The 18,277-nt window shown below is 39.7% G+C and overlaps 1 protein-coding gene across 1 annotated transcript; it reads left to right on the forward strand.

Annotated features, from left to right (window-relative positions):
• Positions 1-1,342: 1,342 nt before the first annotated feature.
• Positions 1,343-16,343, forward strand: FBXL3 (F-box and leucine rich repeat protein 3). The gene is made up of 5 exons (XM_075138861.1): positions 1,343-1,786; positions 3,339-3,702; positions 6,035-6,157; positions 9,317-9,488; positions 13,904-16,343. The coding sequence occupies exons 2-5, from the start codon at positions 3,340-3,342 to the stop codon at positions 14,545-14,547; spliced, it is 1,302 nt and encodes a 433-aa protein (XP_074994962.1). The 5' UTR covers positions 1,343-1,786; position 3,339; the 3' UTR covers positions 14,548-16,343.
• The last annotated feature ends 1,934 nt before the right edge of the window (positions 16,344-18,277 follow it).

The following is an 18,277-nucleotide window of genomic DNA, read 5'->3' on the forward strand; positions in this document are numbered from 1 at the left end:
ATATAACTTGTCATTACTAGAAACTGTAATTGGGGGCTGTTATCTTTCCATCTTTAGAGAACCAGCTATGAACTGGAACATGGGGCTGAAAGGAGAATTTCCAAACAGCGAGAATGGAAAACACAAAACATTTCCAGGTGGGGACAGCACAAGAGTTGTTACTTCAGTTTTCTTGACAGTATTGGCTTCAGCCATAAACACACCTCATTATCTACCAAGGTTTGTGTAGCCGTTCCGTATAACTGAACAAGTTACACAGTCACATACTTCCTATGACATGCTATCACAAGCATTTCTGAGATGCTCATTAATCTGCCCAAGGTGATGTGATAACCCCAGATACCTCCATACTGTTGTTGCATCTCCTGAAAAGCTGAAGGCTGGATGTAGGTTTATAAATACACACAGAACTATAATGGCTGAGCTGTAGTAAGTGTCTTAAGACATTTTGAATTGGAGAAAAATATATTATACTCTCATAGAAATTCAAAATTAAAACGAACATTTCTCACTGAAAAACATTTCTGTTTCTATGCAAGTCATTTTTCCCCACTAATAATCTCAAGGAACTAGACTTAGAACTGAAAGAAAAAAAAAAGTTTCTCTTTTAAGAAACCTTAAGTATGCAAGAAAATGCTGCCAAAGAATTTTTTTATATAAAGTACTTCCCAAAGAACTCAGGGATGGCAACATTTGAGAGATTACTGAAGAACTGTCACCCTGTTTCGAAGTAATTTCAAGACTGGGGAGAGCACTGGATCACATCTGGCTGTTTCCAAGAAACTTAATTATGGGAATTGGGATCATAACCCACTAGCCCCAGATTAAAAATTCAAGCGGTAATTTATTTACTATGGCTTGCAATAAACAAATAATTAAAGTTAAATTTTGGGAATCTCAACAACTTTAAAAAGTTCAGTCATGTACAGCACTGGAAAATGAGCTGTCTGTGATGCACCACCTTTGCGGGGAACACGTCATAACACGGCACTTGCAACCCAAGGGAATTGTCACACATGACTTTGTCTTTTTTGCCTGGCAATATCCCAAGCACTTCATTGTTTGCTTTCTCCATTACATTTATTCCTAAAGCTAGCCTGACATGGAGCTTCCAAATTCCTGAGATAACTGGCCCTATCAGATGATCCAGCTCCTCTGCCAGTGTTACCCCCGGTATTTTTTTCTAGGCTTCACTCCTCCCTTTCCTGGCCGCCCAGCACCTGACTGGGACGCCTCCGGGCAGCCCCGGCCTTGCCACCCCGCAGTGCAGTAGCCCGGCGAAGCTAACGGCCTGCCGGCCACGGCGGCCCGGTGAGGAGGCGTACACCGAGGCCGAATCTCGGCCGAGCCCAGGCAGCCGGGGTGGCGGCCAGAGGACGGCAGGACGAGCCCGCTGTCCCGCGGCAGCCGCTGCCCCCGAGCCCTCAACGGCCCCACCGCCCCGCTGTAACGGCTGCGGGGCGGCCATTACGGGAGGCACCGCCCGCTCCTCCCCAAAGCCTCGCTCGCGCCGCCTCCCGCCAAGGTCCGCGGCCCGAAGGAGGGGGGCACGCCGCCTCGCATCCCGCCCGCCGCCATTTTGGCTGGTTTGCGTCGCTTCCGCTGCTGGGAAGTAAACAGAGAGGGAGGAAGGGAAGCAGCGACGCGGGCGGGACGGGAGGGGACAGACTGCCGGGCGAAGGAGGCGCTGGGGTCGGCTTCGGTGGAGGGAGCTGATGTGGCCGGAGCGGAGGTGCCAGCGCGGCCCGAGTCCCGGTTAATGCGAAGCGCAGCAGGGAGCCGCCAGGTGATGGGACTGGGAGGGGGTGGGCGGCGGCAGCGCAGCAGGACCTTCCTCTGGACCCGGGCTGCGCCGCCGACGTAGGGAGGAGAGAGGGGTCGGAGCAGCGGGGGCGGCAGGGCTTGGGGCCCTGCCCGGGAGCGGAGCACCCGCCCGCCTGCCCGCGGTCTGTTAGAGCCCCGCGGCGCCGCGCCTCGGGCCGGGCCGGGGCTGGGCCGGAAGGAGGCGACCCTGAGGTGAAGCGTCTCCGGGAGTAGCGGGGCTTAAAACCTACCCGTAATACCAGTCATAAATTGTAAATCCCTCATTGTTTTCAGCAGAGCTAATTGTTCGCGGCGGTTAGGGGTTAGGTTTGTGTCTGGGTCACACCCTCTCTAAGTCCGTTCCCCCCATTAGCGCACGCACTCCTCCTTTTGTTTCTAGAACAGCCTTACTTCAGGTGTAAGCAACACAGCGAGCTCAGTTAGGCTTGTTCATGGGCAAGCGTTATCAGCAGGATGTAAACAGCCGTGCATAGTTGTTTGGGTTGGTTTTTTTTTTTTTTTAACTGCCATTGTGTTCTGTCTGCACCTTACCCAGCAATAAAAACAACGTTAAGCATGTGCTTTGCCCCTCCTCCTGCTTGGTGACTGAACTATGTGGTTATGGTTGAACATGACTGTATTGCAAGCAAGATAGCGTGGGTTGCGCCCAGGTGCGGAGTTCAGAACACTGACTTCAGAAACACATTATAATAGGTTGAGAAATTTACTTGGAAAATCTTAAGGAGTCAGGCATGCTGATATCGCACATCTTTCTGTCCTGGTAGAGTTGGGGGTTTTTTTTGTTCTGTTTTTTTTTTTCGTTTGTTTTTTTTGTTAGGGGTTGTTTGTTTTTTTGTCCTGTGTTTTTTTTTCTCCTTTCTGTCAAGATCTTAGATTTTAAAGCAAAGTTGATTATAACAGCAATTTGGAAAAACTGGTCAGTGATAAGTATGTCCTGAGTATGCCAGACTGTTAAAAGCAAGATTGATGATTCAAGCATTGTAAGAAATGCTGAGCAATCATTGTTTGAAAAATAGATTGTACGTATACTTAATATGTTAGCATGGAGTTTTGCATCAGCTTTTTTCTTGTTGAAAAGTTATTTCTGTTGGCTTTGGATTTAAAATGGTTAGATCTTTAGACTATCAAAGTGAACTGAACTGCCTAATTGCATTTGCCTGTTCCTATATTAAATTTGCAGACAGGTTTACCGTCTTAAATGGCCTTATTTTTTTATAAATAATTTTGAGATGACTCTGCAAACTTCTGTAGGCAAATCTGCATTCTTTCAGTTTTGTATTTGTCTTATGTTAGGCATGTTAAGAGGTTGAAACCAGTTATGTTTTTAAAAAGCTATTCCAATACTTTAAATTATATATTATATTATATTTTGCTTCATTTGGGGGGGGGAACCCTGCAAAAGTGTGGTTACAGAAAACAAGCTTTTTCACCTCCACAATTTTCTGTTAATATTGTTCTTTTCAGCTCTGTTACATTTACAGAATATATAGAAATTTTTTTTATTATTTTTATAGCATGAAACGAGGAAGGAAAACTAATGAGGCCAACAGCAGTTCATCTGAAGAGGCAACTGAGAAAGAATCCAAGAGACACAAGGTTATAGATGAGAAAACCATAGTTGTGCAGAGTCCTGACTGGGCGAACCTGCTTCAAGACATTATCCTGCAGGTATTTCAGTACTTGCCCCTTCTGGATCGTGCTCATGCATCGCAGGTCTGCCGAAGCTGGAACCAAGTGTTTCATATGCCTGATCTCTGGAGGTGTTTTGAGTTTGAACTGAATCAACCAGCTACGTCTTACCTGAGGGCTACGCATCCTGAACTAATCAAGCAAATAATAAAGAGGCATTCCAATCACCTGCAGTACGTAAGCTTCAAGGTAGTGTATTTTATAGGCTTTTTAAAAGTAATTTTTACAAAAATAAAAGCATCTGTGAAACTTAGTTCTTTTTCTTTTTTTCATTTATTCAGAATATTTTAAGGAAATATCTCTGATACTTTTGAGACAGTTTTGATGGTTCATCTATATAAATACCAAAGCATCAGAAGTATGATTTAATTAATGTCCGTAATTGAAATACTGATGATAAGTGGTAATTGACAGTTGTGATCAAAACATTTTAACATGCTGAAAATTAAAGAACACCACTAAATGTTAGGAAAGACATATGATGTTATTTTTGCGATTAGGATTGTTAGCTACTTTAAAAGAAATACGGCAGCTCTCAGTGTAGTAGCCCTTGTTTTCAGGCCTAGTATGCTGAAGAAATGGGTTCTCTGAATCGGCATATAGATATGGAGGTTACGTCCCAATTCATTTGTTTATTTGGATATATTTTCAGGTCCAAAACTTGGAATAACAGTTTCATTGCCTTAATTCCATTAGGTGGGGATTTTTTTGTTTGGTGTTGTTTTTCTTTTTTCTTGTAGCATCTTAGCTGCTTAAAATTCTGCCTCAGTGAGTGGGCACAAATTCTTCAGTTCTGATAATACTGTACGTGTGGGTACCTGCCTCAGAATTAAGTTTGATCAGGATGCGTAAATTGAGCATTTCGTCGTTTCACATCCTGTAGGGAGTTGGATCTAATATTCATGGTTAGAAAACGTCTAATGCACACAGAGTGACTTCAGTACTACTAGTAAGGAACTAGCAGTTTTAGTACTAAATTGTATGGGATTGTCCGTGTATGGCATCTACACAGCACAGCTGCGTTTCAGTTAACTGAAAAAGTACACGGGATTTGCACAGAATGATATATCTACTGATTGTGCTTGGCTGAGAAATACCATTTGGTGAGAATTGGCTTTGTTAACATCATTGAATTCTTTCCAGCAGATGAAAACCTTTAACATTGGTCTACATATGTGTTTTAGAAGGGTGCTGTGAAACAGTCATGGCTGTGTATGCATCAGCTATGTGACGAATTTGGAAAGGAAATGACTTCTGCAGCAAGGTGGACATACTAATTGTTTGTTTCTGAGATCTGGCAGTTTTAATGTAGGAATCATCAGCATGTGGGTAGGTGGGGCACCTCTGGCTGATCACGTGTGTTGCTACTGCTTGATGCAATACCAGATACAAACTTATCACAAGGTTTGCAGGGTTTTTATCAGTGTCCAAATAAAGAAAATTTAAAGCAGTATTGGAATGACCTTCCAGTGTCTATCTTCTGTCTACGCGGCTTTGCACCTAGTGTTTTTGAAGGATTTCAGATGCCCTTCACTGGTAGGGTGATACCTGCATCATTTCTTGAACATGTCCCTTCAGTTGTCCTTCAGTGTTGCAGAATGAACCCTAGGTTGCGAGGATAATCACAAGGAAGTGGATATAACACTGACTGTTACTCTGTCAAGGCTGAAAAATTGGGGGTTTCTTTTGTAGGCAAAGAAAGACTGGAATGTTGAAAATTGTTTTTCAGCTTGTGTTCAAGCAGAAAATGAACATTCACTGGACTTAGATCAGTTGCTGAGAAGGTAGCATGGCTTATGGTAGACTTAAAATTGATCTTGTGATCAAGCTTTTTACTGTTCTGTAGGTTTGCAAAGCTGTCATGCTTACTGTATATAAGAGGTTATTCGGAAAACACATCTGAATGTTGGAGAAAATCCACTGGAGGCACATTAAGTGATTCAGTTATGTAACAAGCTGACTAATGAAGATTTTCTTTTTTTGGAGTATGCATTGCATATCTGTTGTGGTATTAACGATGCAGGCCTGGAGATATGGGTTCAAATGATAATGCGTTTAACTCTCCAGCAGCTCTATGTTATGAGCTGAGTCACCATAAAAAGAAGCAGCTTTTTCACACAGTAAAGGATTTATAGAATTCCGGCATTTTGATAAGGAAGACTTTAAAGGGGAAGTGGGTAGGCTCTGGACCCAAATGAACGTCCACTTGCGTATTATTTGATGTGGATTGAATATCTCAGAACAAACTGTTTAGCTGATCCCTCACCATGCTAAATTTTACCAAAGTGTTTAGGAGAGTGGTAAATTTATAGCAAATTATCTTGGATTTTTGGTGTGTACTTTTTGGGGAAAAAAGAATGACGTTGATGGATTCCCAATGAGATGTTTTGTGGGGTTTTTTGACATCACGTTTCAGGAGGTAAAGTGAAAAAAACGTTGAAGTACATCTACTCTACTCTGCATTTTTGTGAAGAGTGTGTTTTGATGTGTTTTCTGAAAAATAAATCTGTTTTGTTTTAAGGTGGACAGTAGCAAGGAATCTGCAGAAGCAGCTTGTGATATTTTATCACAGCTTGTGAATTGCTCTCTGAAAACACTTGGGCTAATTTCAACTGCCCGGCCAAGCTTCATGGATTTACCAAAGGTATTTTAATATGTATATTTTTCTATAGCAAAGTATTGCAGTGGTTCATACTTCCATAAAGTTCTATAACTTTATGAAAAGTTTTATTGTAAAAATATAAATCTTTGGTAAAGAAAACTTCATTACTGGGCTCTAGTAAAGGGAGGAACTAAGATGTTTTACTAAGATGGATAACTGTTTCACTTATTCTCTGCATCATGTGAGAATTTAGTCCTGACCTTGTTCTTTCAAGTCCTCCTGTCTATTGACCTCAATGTAATACTGGGCAATGTGTTTCAAGTCAGGAGGCTAGACGATTCCTGTCTGTGTAATTGTACTGAGACTTGGGGGGGATGTTTAGGAGACGATTATAATCAAATGAGTAGTAGAGTTTTATCCATGTGGACTTGCTGTAGGGGTTATATTATCTCTGAGCTCTCTTTAGAAAGCAATATAATCATGACTTTCAATATTTCATGTCACGCAGTCAAGTGTCGGATTCTTAGGCAAAATGCACGGTATTTCTGAAATTTTCTGTCAGATTTTTACCTTACATGTTTACCAAAAATTAGATTTTGTTAGAAGACATCTAATCTATAAGACAACAAATCTCTTACATGTGCTTCTAGACAAGAATTCCTGCTAGTGAGGTAGAGATGTACTCTTGCTGAGGAGGAGGAGAGTGGTTGGAATAACCTGGACTGCTTGTTCTATGGCAGGGACATCTCGGATGTCTCGCAGCCTCAATTCTTGAATCCAGCCCACATGTATGGGAAGGGCCAGATGCAACTAGACTATTAACTGGATCTCAATGATGTCATTGCTGATGATGGCAACAAGGACAAGGAAGAAGTAGGGACAGCCTCAGGAAAGGAAGTAGGCTATAAGGTTTAAGCAAGGTTAGCTACAGAAGGATTATCAATTATTATCCTTGGCAGTGATCACAGCCACATCATGTAGTTCTCTTGAATATGTATTTTTAATCCTTAATTTTCAAAGAGGTTTTCCAGATCTTTAATTAGCTTTTGTATGTCTTTTTCCTTTTTCGTGTGCTTTGAGATGTGACTATAAGAAAACCTGAACATAGTGAAAACAATCCACAGTCTTAGTATGTTAGAAATACTTTGTCCTTTCAGCTCTTGTGTATTGTTTTATTTCTTAATCTCAATGCTGTTTTAGCTCTCTTCCTTAGTTTTCGCTGGAGGGATATGTTATGGTCCTGTTCAGCTTGCTGAATGTAGTCATTCATGCTATGGTCTTACTCAGCTTCAAGGCTTCTAAAATACAGGCTTCTTTTTTTTCTAATAGGTTCACATGTGGCCTTTAAAAAATATATTCAAAATGAGCCAAAATCAACTCTAGGCATAATTTGCCTTTTGATATTTATGACTCTAGTAATATTGTCACCAGCATATGGGACCAGCAATGATTTTTAAATTTTCTTAGACCACTAATGAAACTAAAGAATTGAATTGGACCATGAATAAGTTCTCGTGGGAAGCTGTTAGTAACAGGCCCATTGGATGAGAAGCAGGCAAAGATGAATGGATCTGAAAAATTGTTAACACTACACTTTTTTTTTTTTTTAATCAGACTGTATAGGAAGTCTGAACTACTTTGCATTATCTTCATCGGGGCTCTTCTGATTTCAAGTAACATGACATCTGGCAAATATTTGTAAATCACATTTAGCATTGTGTCACCTAGTCTTTTCACTAAGCACATTTCTACATGAATCTTTCAAAGAATCATACTATAGGCTACATATGTGACAATATCAAAAAGACATTAAATCACCAGCTTTTACGTTTTGGGATATTGTCTGTCTTCGGTTAGCTCTTCAAACTGTGGTTTCAAGTTACCTGTTTTTGTAAACATGGTTAACTTTCTTTGCCTTTCTATTTAACAGCCTTCTTAGTGAAGGCAATTACATTCTAGATACAGAGAATAAAAACACAGTACTAACACTTTCGGAATACAGAGTGGAAATATTAGTAAAGCACCTTTTCTTCAGTAGGTAACATATATGATCAGCGTATTGTCAGTATAGTTGGGAGCGGTCCTTAAAGCCAAAATGCCTAATGCTTCTGATTTGAACTTTATTTCCATTTGCATGAACTGACTTTGACAGCTTATGTTAATGTGAAATTATTAATTCCTGCTCTAAATCTAATTGTCTGTGAGTTTTAGCAAAAACCACAAACATATCACATAAGAATGAGCAAATACTGTTGCCAGGCCTTCTGTCGTATAACTGTATTCAGGCTTCTACATGTGTGTGTGGCTCAGAGTGAAACAGTATTGAAATCAAAGTAGCAGGTAATTTTATGGGATACTTAACGTAGTGCATGGAGGAAGTACTTTTTTTAAGTCTTCTATTCAGTCAGTCTTGTAAGAAATCACGAAGATAAACTAGTTATTCACTTCCTTCATACCACTGATGATTTCTACAAGCACTGCTGTATCTGCACCATAGTCTGTGTTTCTCAAGTTAAGGTGTCCTGGGCTCTGTCTTTACTGGTAAGTTTCAGTGGTTACGTAAAAATGCTGAGGAGCAACCTTGAGCGCTGCACCTACGTTATCTATGCTGCTTAATCAGTAATTAATTGCTCACCTGCTCCTTGGCTTTGTTTGGACCACTCCAGTTAGCTTTGCAAGATAAATCCATTCAAACCCTAAATGCTGTGTGTGGATGGCAGGCGGGCAGTGGTACCATTTGACTTTGGACACAACAGTACAGGCTTGCCACACTCTTGTCGGTGTTTGCATCTCACCAATGCAGCACAACTCACCACGTGGGAATTCCTGTTCTAGAAGATGCTTCTTTTAGAGTGGACTTGCAAATTATCCTCAAAATTAGGGCTTCTAGGCTTTCTCTTTGCTCGTGGTCTTCCTATAGATTTAAGTTTGTATAATGGGTGGTCCCGGGTCAGGTTCTTGGTTCATGTTTAATGTTACACATTCTGATTTGCCAAATACATAGACCGAGAGCAAAAAACAATTATACTTCCTCTACTCAAAAATATGTCAATTTTAGTATTAATTTTTAATAATGCAATGTCAAAAGAATGCTTTTTCAGCAAGTGCTGTCAATAAGTAAAAGAAAAGTAGGACTGCTGTGTACAGTGAGAGGTTTTTATTTCAGATACTACTGTTTCATTTAAACTTTCTTTTTTCCAGTCTCACTTTATTTCTGCACTGACAGTGGTGTTTGTAAACTCCAAATCCCTCTCTTCACTTAAGATTGACGATACACCAGTAGACGATCCATCTCTCAAAGTGCTAGTGGCTAACAACAGTGACACGCTCAAACTGTTGAAAATGAGCAGTTGTCCTCATGTTTCTCCAGCTGGTAAGCTACTGTGTGTTTGTGGTTGGTTGTTTTTTTTTTTTTTAATGTATGCATTAAATTCTGTCTGAAACCAGTAAACTCCTGAAAAAATAGGGGTGGGGTGAGAGTAAGGATGAACGTGGTATCTACAGCAACTATCACTGAATAAAATACTAATTCAACTGGTGGTCGGTCTATCCATCCCACCACTTGCAGAGTGACTACTGAGCTAATAATAAAATAGCGCATGTCTGTTCTGGACAAATAACTAACCTCTTGTGGAACTTAAAGGTGAACTACTTCTGCAATGATTATTTAAGTATTCCAGTATAATTAAGCTTTTTGGAATGTGAGTTCCTTTTCCCTGGTTCATTATGTATGGGTTTTGAGTGTTGCAATGTCATGGATTATGAAGATGCGGGGTTAGTCATTCTGAAAGAAAGCAGTTTAATCTTTTGCTGGAGAATAAGTGCAGACAGCATCAACAAAGGGGAGATGAGACTGAGCTGCGCAGAACTTCTGCCATTACCAAATGTACTTCATTAACACTCCAAGTTTGTAGCAAGAATGAAGCCAGCTCATATCAGAATGGAAGCACTTGGATTGTTGAAGTTCACAGAATTAACATTTGTGGAAGATGTATGCAATGCACAGCAAGTTTAAGATTGAGTCACAGCCCATCAACTTAACACTGACAGTTTTTCACTGAGAAATGGAAGAGGAATTATAAATGAGATGCTGGCAACTTAAATTCCTCTTATGAGGATAAGTAGAAACTACTGTAGTCACCATAACTGTCTTCATGCAAATATATTGTAACTGTAAATATTAGGTATATTATATGTAAAATTCACCAGCAGGACTCCTAATATGTGGGGAAAAATATTGTAGCAGAGGGGATGTTGCTGTAGTGATAACAAACAAAATACAAACTTAGTACCTTTTGCAGGTGCAGCTCTTGAACAAAACCTTGTGTATAGTTTTGTATAAAGAAGTTCTGAAAATGTGGGTTTGTTTTGCAGGAGATTTGTCCAGCAAAGTGTTCACCAACATGTTAACTGGAATGTTATGTCCTTCAAAGCTTTGTAATCGTAGATTGGGGGTTGTTTAAATCAGCTTGCGTGACTGGTTTTTCTGAGTTAAAATTTCATTTGAGAATCCTTGTGTGTCTGAGAAGTACAGGATCCATAACATGTCTGTCAAGAGGAAGAGGTAATCCAGCAGTAATTTGTAGCTAGGCAAAGAGAGTAATTTCCCTGGATTTGGATCCAAGAGTAACCTGTCAGCTCTAGCAGACTTTGCTGGCTTGTGGCTAATCCTTGCTAGAAGGTTTTATGGAACGTCATACATTTGATAATTTGGGAGAGGGGTGCGGGTTTACGAAGTTGTTTGGCTGTTGTGTTCTGTTTGATGTATCTTGTACGATGGTTTAAATTGAAGAAACAATGGGTACAAAATGGCAACGCCTGTTTAGGAAACAAGGAGTGCAACTACTATTGTCCTTCATTGAGTGGAAGTGAATAGAATGGGATCAGATGCATTAGTGACAAAACCAGAGTGCTAAGCAAATGGCAGTAGGATTTGATTGCTTAATTCAGGTATGGGTGTGCCCTGAGATGGAGAAGAAAGTGGAACAAAAGGAAGGAGCTGGTATGTGGATGGTTGGCTTCAGAGAAGGCAAGCTGCAAAAATGAGGCTTTTGAAGGAAAATGAGAAACTTTGAGCACTGACACTTACCTGGATTTTTTTTCTAATGGGAATATTATTATTAGCAGGCTGCTATAAATGTGGAAAAACTTTAACTGAACCAAAAGGGCCATGAATTATGCAAAATTAATTACTTATAGATGCACTGAAAATGGTAGAATGTGCCTTCAAATTGCAGGTTTGGGGCGGGGGGAACGTTTAGTACTAGATTAGTTCTTAAGAATTTTGTTAGTGAAGCACAGAGAAGAGTAATGCAAGTAGTGCAAGAGAGACTCCACTACTGCAGGGATAAAGGAAACAGATTGATACCAAACTGTGAATTGCTTCCAAAGCACGCTCTGAATAATCCCTAAGTTACTGTACAAAGATAGAGAGGCATGTTTGGGTTTGGGATGGGGAAATACAGAGGCTGTGATGTATTTCTGATCTTTGTGAGAGTATTTCTTCTGCTTGCTGTTTCCCCTCTGAACTTTAACTTGCATTAGAACTGCAACAGTACCTTGTAAAACAAAATAATGGTTATTTTTAAATCCACGTTGATGTGCTGTTGTTTATTACATGAAATATCAGCTATTGGAACAGAGGGAACTGAAAGCATTTCTGTAAAGGCTGTGTTTCTGCTCTGCTCTTGAGGGTAGGAGGGTTGCTTCTCTTTGAATGGGGCAGGGGGTAGGGAAGAAGAGTGGATGTAGGGTGTGTCTGCATCAGCAGTTTAGTAGAGGGCTTTTTTTGATGCAAATCTCTGCTGTATGGTATGGGAGCAATTTACCTCTCGGTGACAGGTTTAGGCAGTGCCTAGGGATGTACTGTGAATGTACCACTTGCAGCATGGACTGCAGGCAGGCCCTCCAGTAACTATTTACACTGTATTCATTGACAGTTCTATATGCAGGATACATAATTTCATTGCCAGTATGTGATGTGGCTATCCAGTCCTAGACCCATAAAAAATCGCAGCAAGTTGAACCCCAGTTCTTCCCTTTTTGCATTGCACTAGTCAATAACGTACCCTTAAAGTTAACAAAGATTATTGTTTGAAGGATGGCCGTCTGGATAACAAGCTGGTTTGGATGCTCAATTTGTAGCAAATTGTTTTCTAAAACTGTGTAGTGACAAGACAATGTATCTGAATCTTGAAAGCTGTGTAAAAAATTTCATGTGTCAACAGACCTGGGTGTTATGAAGCAACATGCCTGAGTCTCCTCAAACGAAGTGGTCATAGTAGCTCTAATGGGAGTATTGCTGTAAGAATAACTTTGTTCATTATGATTTAAGGACAGGGAATGATCTCTGGAATGTGTAGAAGGTACACGCAAGTTTGTAGTTATACTTAGCCAATCTTTAAAAAAAAAAAAAATCTCCTGGATTTTCACTTCATCTTGGATACCATCCCCTCCCCCCTGAACGAAATAATGAGTATGCTTACATATCTGAACTGTTTTTACAGGAAGTAGTTGCAATAAGAGTTGGGTTAAGATTCTGTTTACCTAAATTCTGCTTTTTTTATTCATTTAACAAACTTTTTATATTTGAAATGACAGTATTTGATATAGTTAGAAGAGCTTCTGATGCATGTGTTCTTGCAGATCCTCAGGTGGGAAATACATACTTTTTTGGTGCATATATTCATGCAATGGAATATTTTTACAGTAATTTTTTTAAAGAAAGTTTTTAGGCTCTGTATAGGCTTTTGAGTTTAATAACTGTATCTTAAAATAACTGCTGCTTTTCTGTACTTCTTCCCATTGCTTCAAAGCTACAGTGTATTGAGCTCAAGTTTTTCAGTTGCATGTTAAATGCTTTGTTCTCATCTCCTCTATTAATGGAAAGACCATATCCTGAATTTCATGCAGTTTTCTGGGTCAAATGAAATGCAGAAGACTGTATGCTGTTTTTTAGTGCTTTTTTTTTTTTTTTTAGTACTATTACCAGTGTAGTACCATTGCTTGTATTTGCAAATAGGATGAGTGGAAACCTCATAGACTGAACTGAATTCTTTTTGTTGATGTCTTTGTCTTCCATGAGCAGCGGGTTATATTGAGTCATTAAAGGGAGAGTCTGAAAATTGCTGTTCTAGGAATTACTGCTCCCAGTTTTTAGTGTTTCCCTTCTTTTTGCTGTTGCTTTTCATAATTTAAATATTTCTACTTCTCTGGAAAGAACAAATACTGACAGCAGCAACTTCTGTATTTAACTAAAATCTAGCATTCATTTTATGTTTGCTTTCCTCGGGTGACCCATTTCATTTATGGCTGCTTTGTCAGCCACAGAGAGGGACAGCTGTTCTTCCAGAGCAGGCTAGGGAAATACTTTTATTATGAATAAGCCCCTTTTACAAAAGTGAATTTGAGTATACGTGGTCTTACAACTGGGCAGAACAGTCAGAGTATGCTATTTATATATTTGTCACGTGAGAATCAACTCCCACAGGAAAGTATACAATGAATGTTTTAACTTTTTTGTGCAGCAAAACAGCGATGTGGTCACATAGTGTATGTGTATCTTACCATGAAGGTACAAAGAAGTCACAAGACTATGCTTATGTGAAAAAGATCCATGTTCTGGTTGTCCAGTACGATTTTGTTTTGACATTAGGTCTTGATTGCATGTTGAAATACGTGGTCTTTGCGCCCTCTTGTCACATAAAAACAAACTCACTGTTACGTTTCTTGTTCAGTTATTAGGATATTTATCTGTGTAACCCCTTTCATAATGTTGTCTTTTCCCAGGTATCCTTTGCGTGGCTGACCAGTGTCATGGTTTACGTGAGTTGGCGCTGAACTACCACCTGCTGAGTGACGAGCTTCTGCTTGCTTTGTCTTCTGAAAAACATGTCAGGCTAGAACACTTGCGCATCGATGTTGTCAGTGAAAATCCTGGACAGACTCAGTTCCACACGATTCAGAAGAGCAGCTGGGACGCTTTCATCAAGCATTCTCCTAAAGTAAATTTAGTGATGTACTTTTTCTTGTACGAAGAAGAGTTTGACCCGTTCTTTCGTTACGAAATACCTGTCACTCACCTTTACTTTGGAAGATCGGTAAGCAAAGACGTACTTGGCCGCGTTGGGATGACGTGTCCTCGGTTAGTGGAACTGGTGGTGTGCGCCAATGGATTACGGCCACTGGATGAGGAGCTGATCCGTATTGCAGAACGTTGCAAGTATCTGTCAGCCGTTGGCCTAGGAGAATGTGAAGTCTCTTGCAGTGCCTTTGTTGAGTTTGTGAAGATGTGTGGCGGTCGTCTCTCTCAGCTTTCTATTATGGAGGAAGTTTTGATTCCTGATCAGAAATACAGCTTAGAGCAGATTCATTGGGAAGTTTCAAAGCATCTCGGTAGAGTCTGGTTCCCGGACATGATGCCCACATGGTAAAGTCCTTAAAAGACTTCAGGGCGGATGGAATAGCACCTTAAACCCAAGCGTACCGTATTGCAATTTACTGTATAAGCTTATATACTATAGTTTTTACTGTAAGTTACTTCATTGTTTGATTAGAAAATTAATTTTTCATTCAAAAATGATTTATGAAATCCAGATTCAAAACCCAAAATTATGGATAGCTCCAAAACCCGTTTTCATCCAAACAGAAATCTGTTTTAGATTTGTTCTTTTTCATTGACAGTGACCTCAAACTTTTATGGAAATAAAAAATGTATTTAAAATATTGAAATGTACCTGCAAAATATCAGTTTTAATATGCTGTCCTTCTTTGATTTAGATATTAGTATTGAACACGATCAGATTTGATCTTAAAAAACAAACAAAACCCCACCAAAATTGCAGACTTCTGTTGCAGATTATAGCATTTCTAAATCCAGTCACCTAGATGACAAGATTAAGATTATAAGGAGTATTTAGTTGGCTGTGAAATATACACGTTCTTTTATATAAAAGGCAAGAGCCATACACAATAATATAGTTTAGACAACTAAAATATTAAGTTTGCTACCTTATTCAACAGATTATTAGATCCATCTAAGATGTATTTAGAGTGCAAAAAAATAGTAGTACGAGCTACCAAAAGTGGTGTGATTTTTTTCCCCCCCGCCCCCATGTATTTTAACGTAGTTTGCTTATGGGGTCTCAGATCTGTGTCTAAACCTGTTTTAAGGTATTTTATGTCTAGCTCAGGAAGCGAAAGCATTCTGGGGAAAAATGTAGATACATTGTATTTAAAAACCCATTGGAGTTAATGAGCTTTTCTTGCACATTAACTGGTTTTGCAGCATACAGTTAGATGGAATAATGTATAGTTTATTAAATGAACCTTGCAGTGTTACATGTGATGACATGGATGTGAACAGCATGAGACAAGACAGTTAAAATTTGAGTGGTGACCTTTTAACAAAATCTTAGACCTTTTGGCTGCTTTCAATTTGAGAGAAATGACATTGTAAAGTTGCTTAAGCTGTATAAACTAATTGTATATTGTAAATCTGTTTCAGAAATGTTTGTGTATAAAGTGAATGTTTGATAGATGATCATTTTGTATACCTTTAATTCAGCTAGTTCAGTCATTTCGTAATATTTAAAAACCTAACAGCAGTAAATTTAAGTGAAGTAGAGCAATAGGCAAAAATTTGTTTCGAATATTTGGTAAATCAGTTTTATTAAAGAAAGTTTTTAGTCTGTAAGTGGTGTCGGCAATGTATTGCCTGTGATCTGGATGTGGCTTGTGACTTCATTCCTTACCGCCAACAGTTACATCATTTTCTCTTTTGCGTTATTGATTGGTAACACTAAAGTACTCACATGACTACTGAATGTGTTGAGAGGTGCAGTCAGCCATCAGCAAGGGAGAGCTGCTCCAGCTATGGGCTGTATCGAACTTAGCTGGTGGCTTCTTCTCCTTGAGCTGTACAGCTAGTTCTGGTAAGAAGTAGATTTTCTTCATTTCTGATTTCAGTAATGTTTATCCAAATGTATAGTTTGAGTGTAATACACTTATGGGCATATTTAAGTTCATAACTATATTTTGAGCAAACATTGCTCGGCGAACTGGACATCTTTATAGGGGAGTTGTATGTTTCTGTAAAGCTTTGATTTAAAAATTGCATTTTATGAAATACGCGGTTTTTGTATTAGAATTTGTTAAATTAATGTAATACTGTAATTTGCTTTTATTTGTATAAAAGGTGTCAATATATTTAGTCTGTAAAAGTGAAAAAGCTCAGTGTTTTTTATATTCTGACTCTTGGAATTGCCTGCTTGATAAAGGTGGAGTAACACTACTAATCTGGTGAAGATGACATGTTTTCACTAAATTAATGTGTGAAGTAATCTCATTAGTAACACAGCTAAAACCTCTTTGGACCATGGCTGCTGGTGTCCTGATCTTGGCAAAGTGAGTTGGTCTGTTGCTTACTGCTGTGGTAGTGGGAATAACTGAAAGGCAAGACATAATCTAAACACCCAAGTTCCCTCGCTTCTGGAATTCCTGTCTTCGAAACCCAGCGTTCTGCTTCTCATGAAGAGAACTCCGTCAGATCCTGAGGTGGGGAACATGTTAGCTGTTGAAAGCTGTCCTGGTTTTGGCTGGGATAGAGTTAATTTTTTTCCCAGTAGCTGGTATAGTGCTGTGGTTTGGATTTAGTATGAGAAGAATGTTGATAACACACTGATGTTTTGGTTGTTGCTGAGCAGTGCTTACATTCAGTCAAGGACTTTTCAGCTTCCCATGCTCTGCCAGGTGCACAAGAAGCTGGGAGGAAGCATAGCCAGGACAGCTAACCCAAACTGGTCAACGGGGTATTCCACACCATATGTCGTCATGCTCAGCATATAAAGTGGGGGAAGAAGAAGGAAGAGGGGGACATTCCGAGTGATGGCGTTTTGTCTTCCCAAGTCACCGTTACACGTGATGGAGCCCTGCTTTCCTGGCGATGGCTGAACACCTGCCTGCCAACGGGAAGCAGTGAATGAATTCTTTGCTTTGCTTGCGCGCGTGGCTTTTGCTTTCCCTATTAAACTGTCTTTATCTCAACCCACGAGTTTTCTCACTTTTACCTTTCCAATTCTCTTCCCCATCCCACTGGGGGGGGAGTGAGCGACCGGCTGCGTGGGGCTTAGTTGCCGGCTGGGGTTAAACCATGACAAAGGCTTTACGCTTAGTTGTAATGGCACTGCTTTCCCCAGCAAGGGAACTGGCTGGCCTCTTCTGAGATCTCGTTTTGTTGCATGGGCTTCAAAAAGTCCTTCCTAGATGCGATGCAGTATCGTAACAGTTACCAAAATGTTCAAGGATAACAAAACCGCTTGAAAGCAGTTGTCTCTCTCTCCCACTGAAGGTCGGCAGTTTTTATACATCAAACCAATTACAGCATCCTTATCTCAAACAAACTTCCCAGGCAAGCCTATGTTCTAAGTAGCTTCAGGAAAAGTTACACTGCTCCTTTTTAGTAAATCCTGTACAATTCTTATTTTGCCTTCTACATGTTGTAAAAAATGAATATTTAAAAAAAAAAAAAAATCCATGACATGAGTAGTAACAAAAGTACCATAGACTGTAGTGAAGTTCACTAGAAATGTGAACGCTATATAATAGCACTTTTCCCTGAGCTCACCTTTCTTTCTCGTCGTTTTCAGAAGAAAATCCAGTGTTGGCTTGGTTGTCCAGTTTTGTGTGGGAGTTGTTACTGTGCGCAGCGGCAAATCTTGCCTCTGAACACAAGCGCTACATCACTTCAGTTTTTGGAAATAAAATTACTCTTGAAAGCTGTTGATGCCAAACAGCTGCCTGGCCAGCTACACTAGCTTACCATGAGATGTACCAAAAGTGTAAAGGTGAGTAATTTAAGAGCAGCTGCTTATGTTCTGTGATTTACCTAAAACTACAAACTGTGCATTTAAGTGGGTTTTTTTAGGGATTTTTAGTCAGAAACTTCTGCTAAATTATGCAAACTGATCTAACTACATAGGTATAAATTAGCTATATCTATTCCAATTGTTGTTAAAAGTTTGATGTGTGCCAAATTAATTTTCTGTGAATTTAAAGCAGGGTTCAACGGGGCCTCTTTATATTTGAAGTAGGCCTGATGAAAACCTAAACTTTATTACATTACTTCAGAGAGATCTGCCTTCATCTCTGCCTGGTCTAATTGGT

Source organism: Calonectris borealis, chromosome 1 (assembly GCF_964195595.1).
Source record: "Calonectris borealis chromosome 1, bCalBor7.hap1.2, whole genome shotgun sequence".
Taxonomy (NCBI): Eukaryota; Metazoa; Chordata; class Aves; order Procellariiformes; family Procellariidae; genus Calonectris; species Calonectris borealis.

Coding starts and splice junctions, on each gene's coding strand:
- FBXL3 (XM_075138861.1), top strand. CDS start 3,340: ATGAAACGAGGAAGGAAAACTAATGAGGCCAACAGCAGTTCATCTGAA. Junction 3,703..6,034: donor TGCAGTACGTAAGCTTCAAG/GTAGTGTATTTT, acceptor TTTTGTTTTAAG/GTGGACAGTAGCAAGGAATC. Junction 6,158..9,316: donor GCTTCATGGATTTACCAAAG/GTATTTTAATAT, acceptor TCTTTTTTCCAG/TCTCACTTTATTTCTGCACT.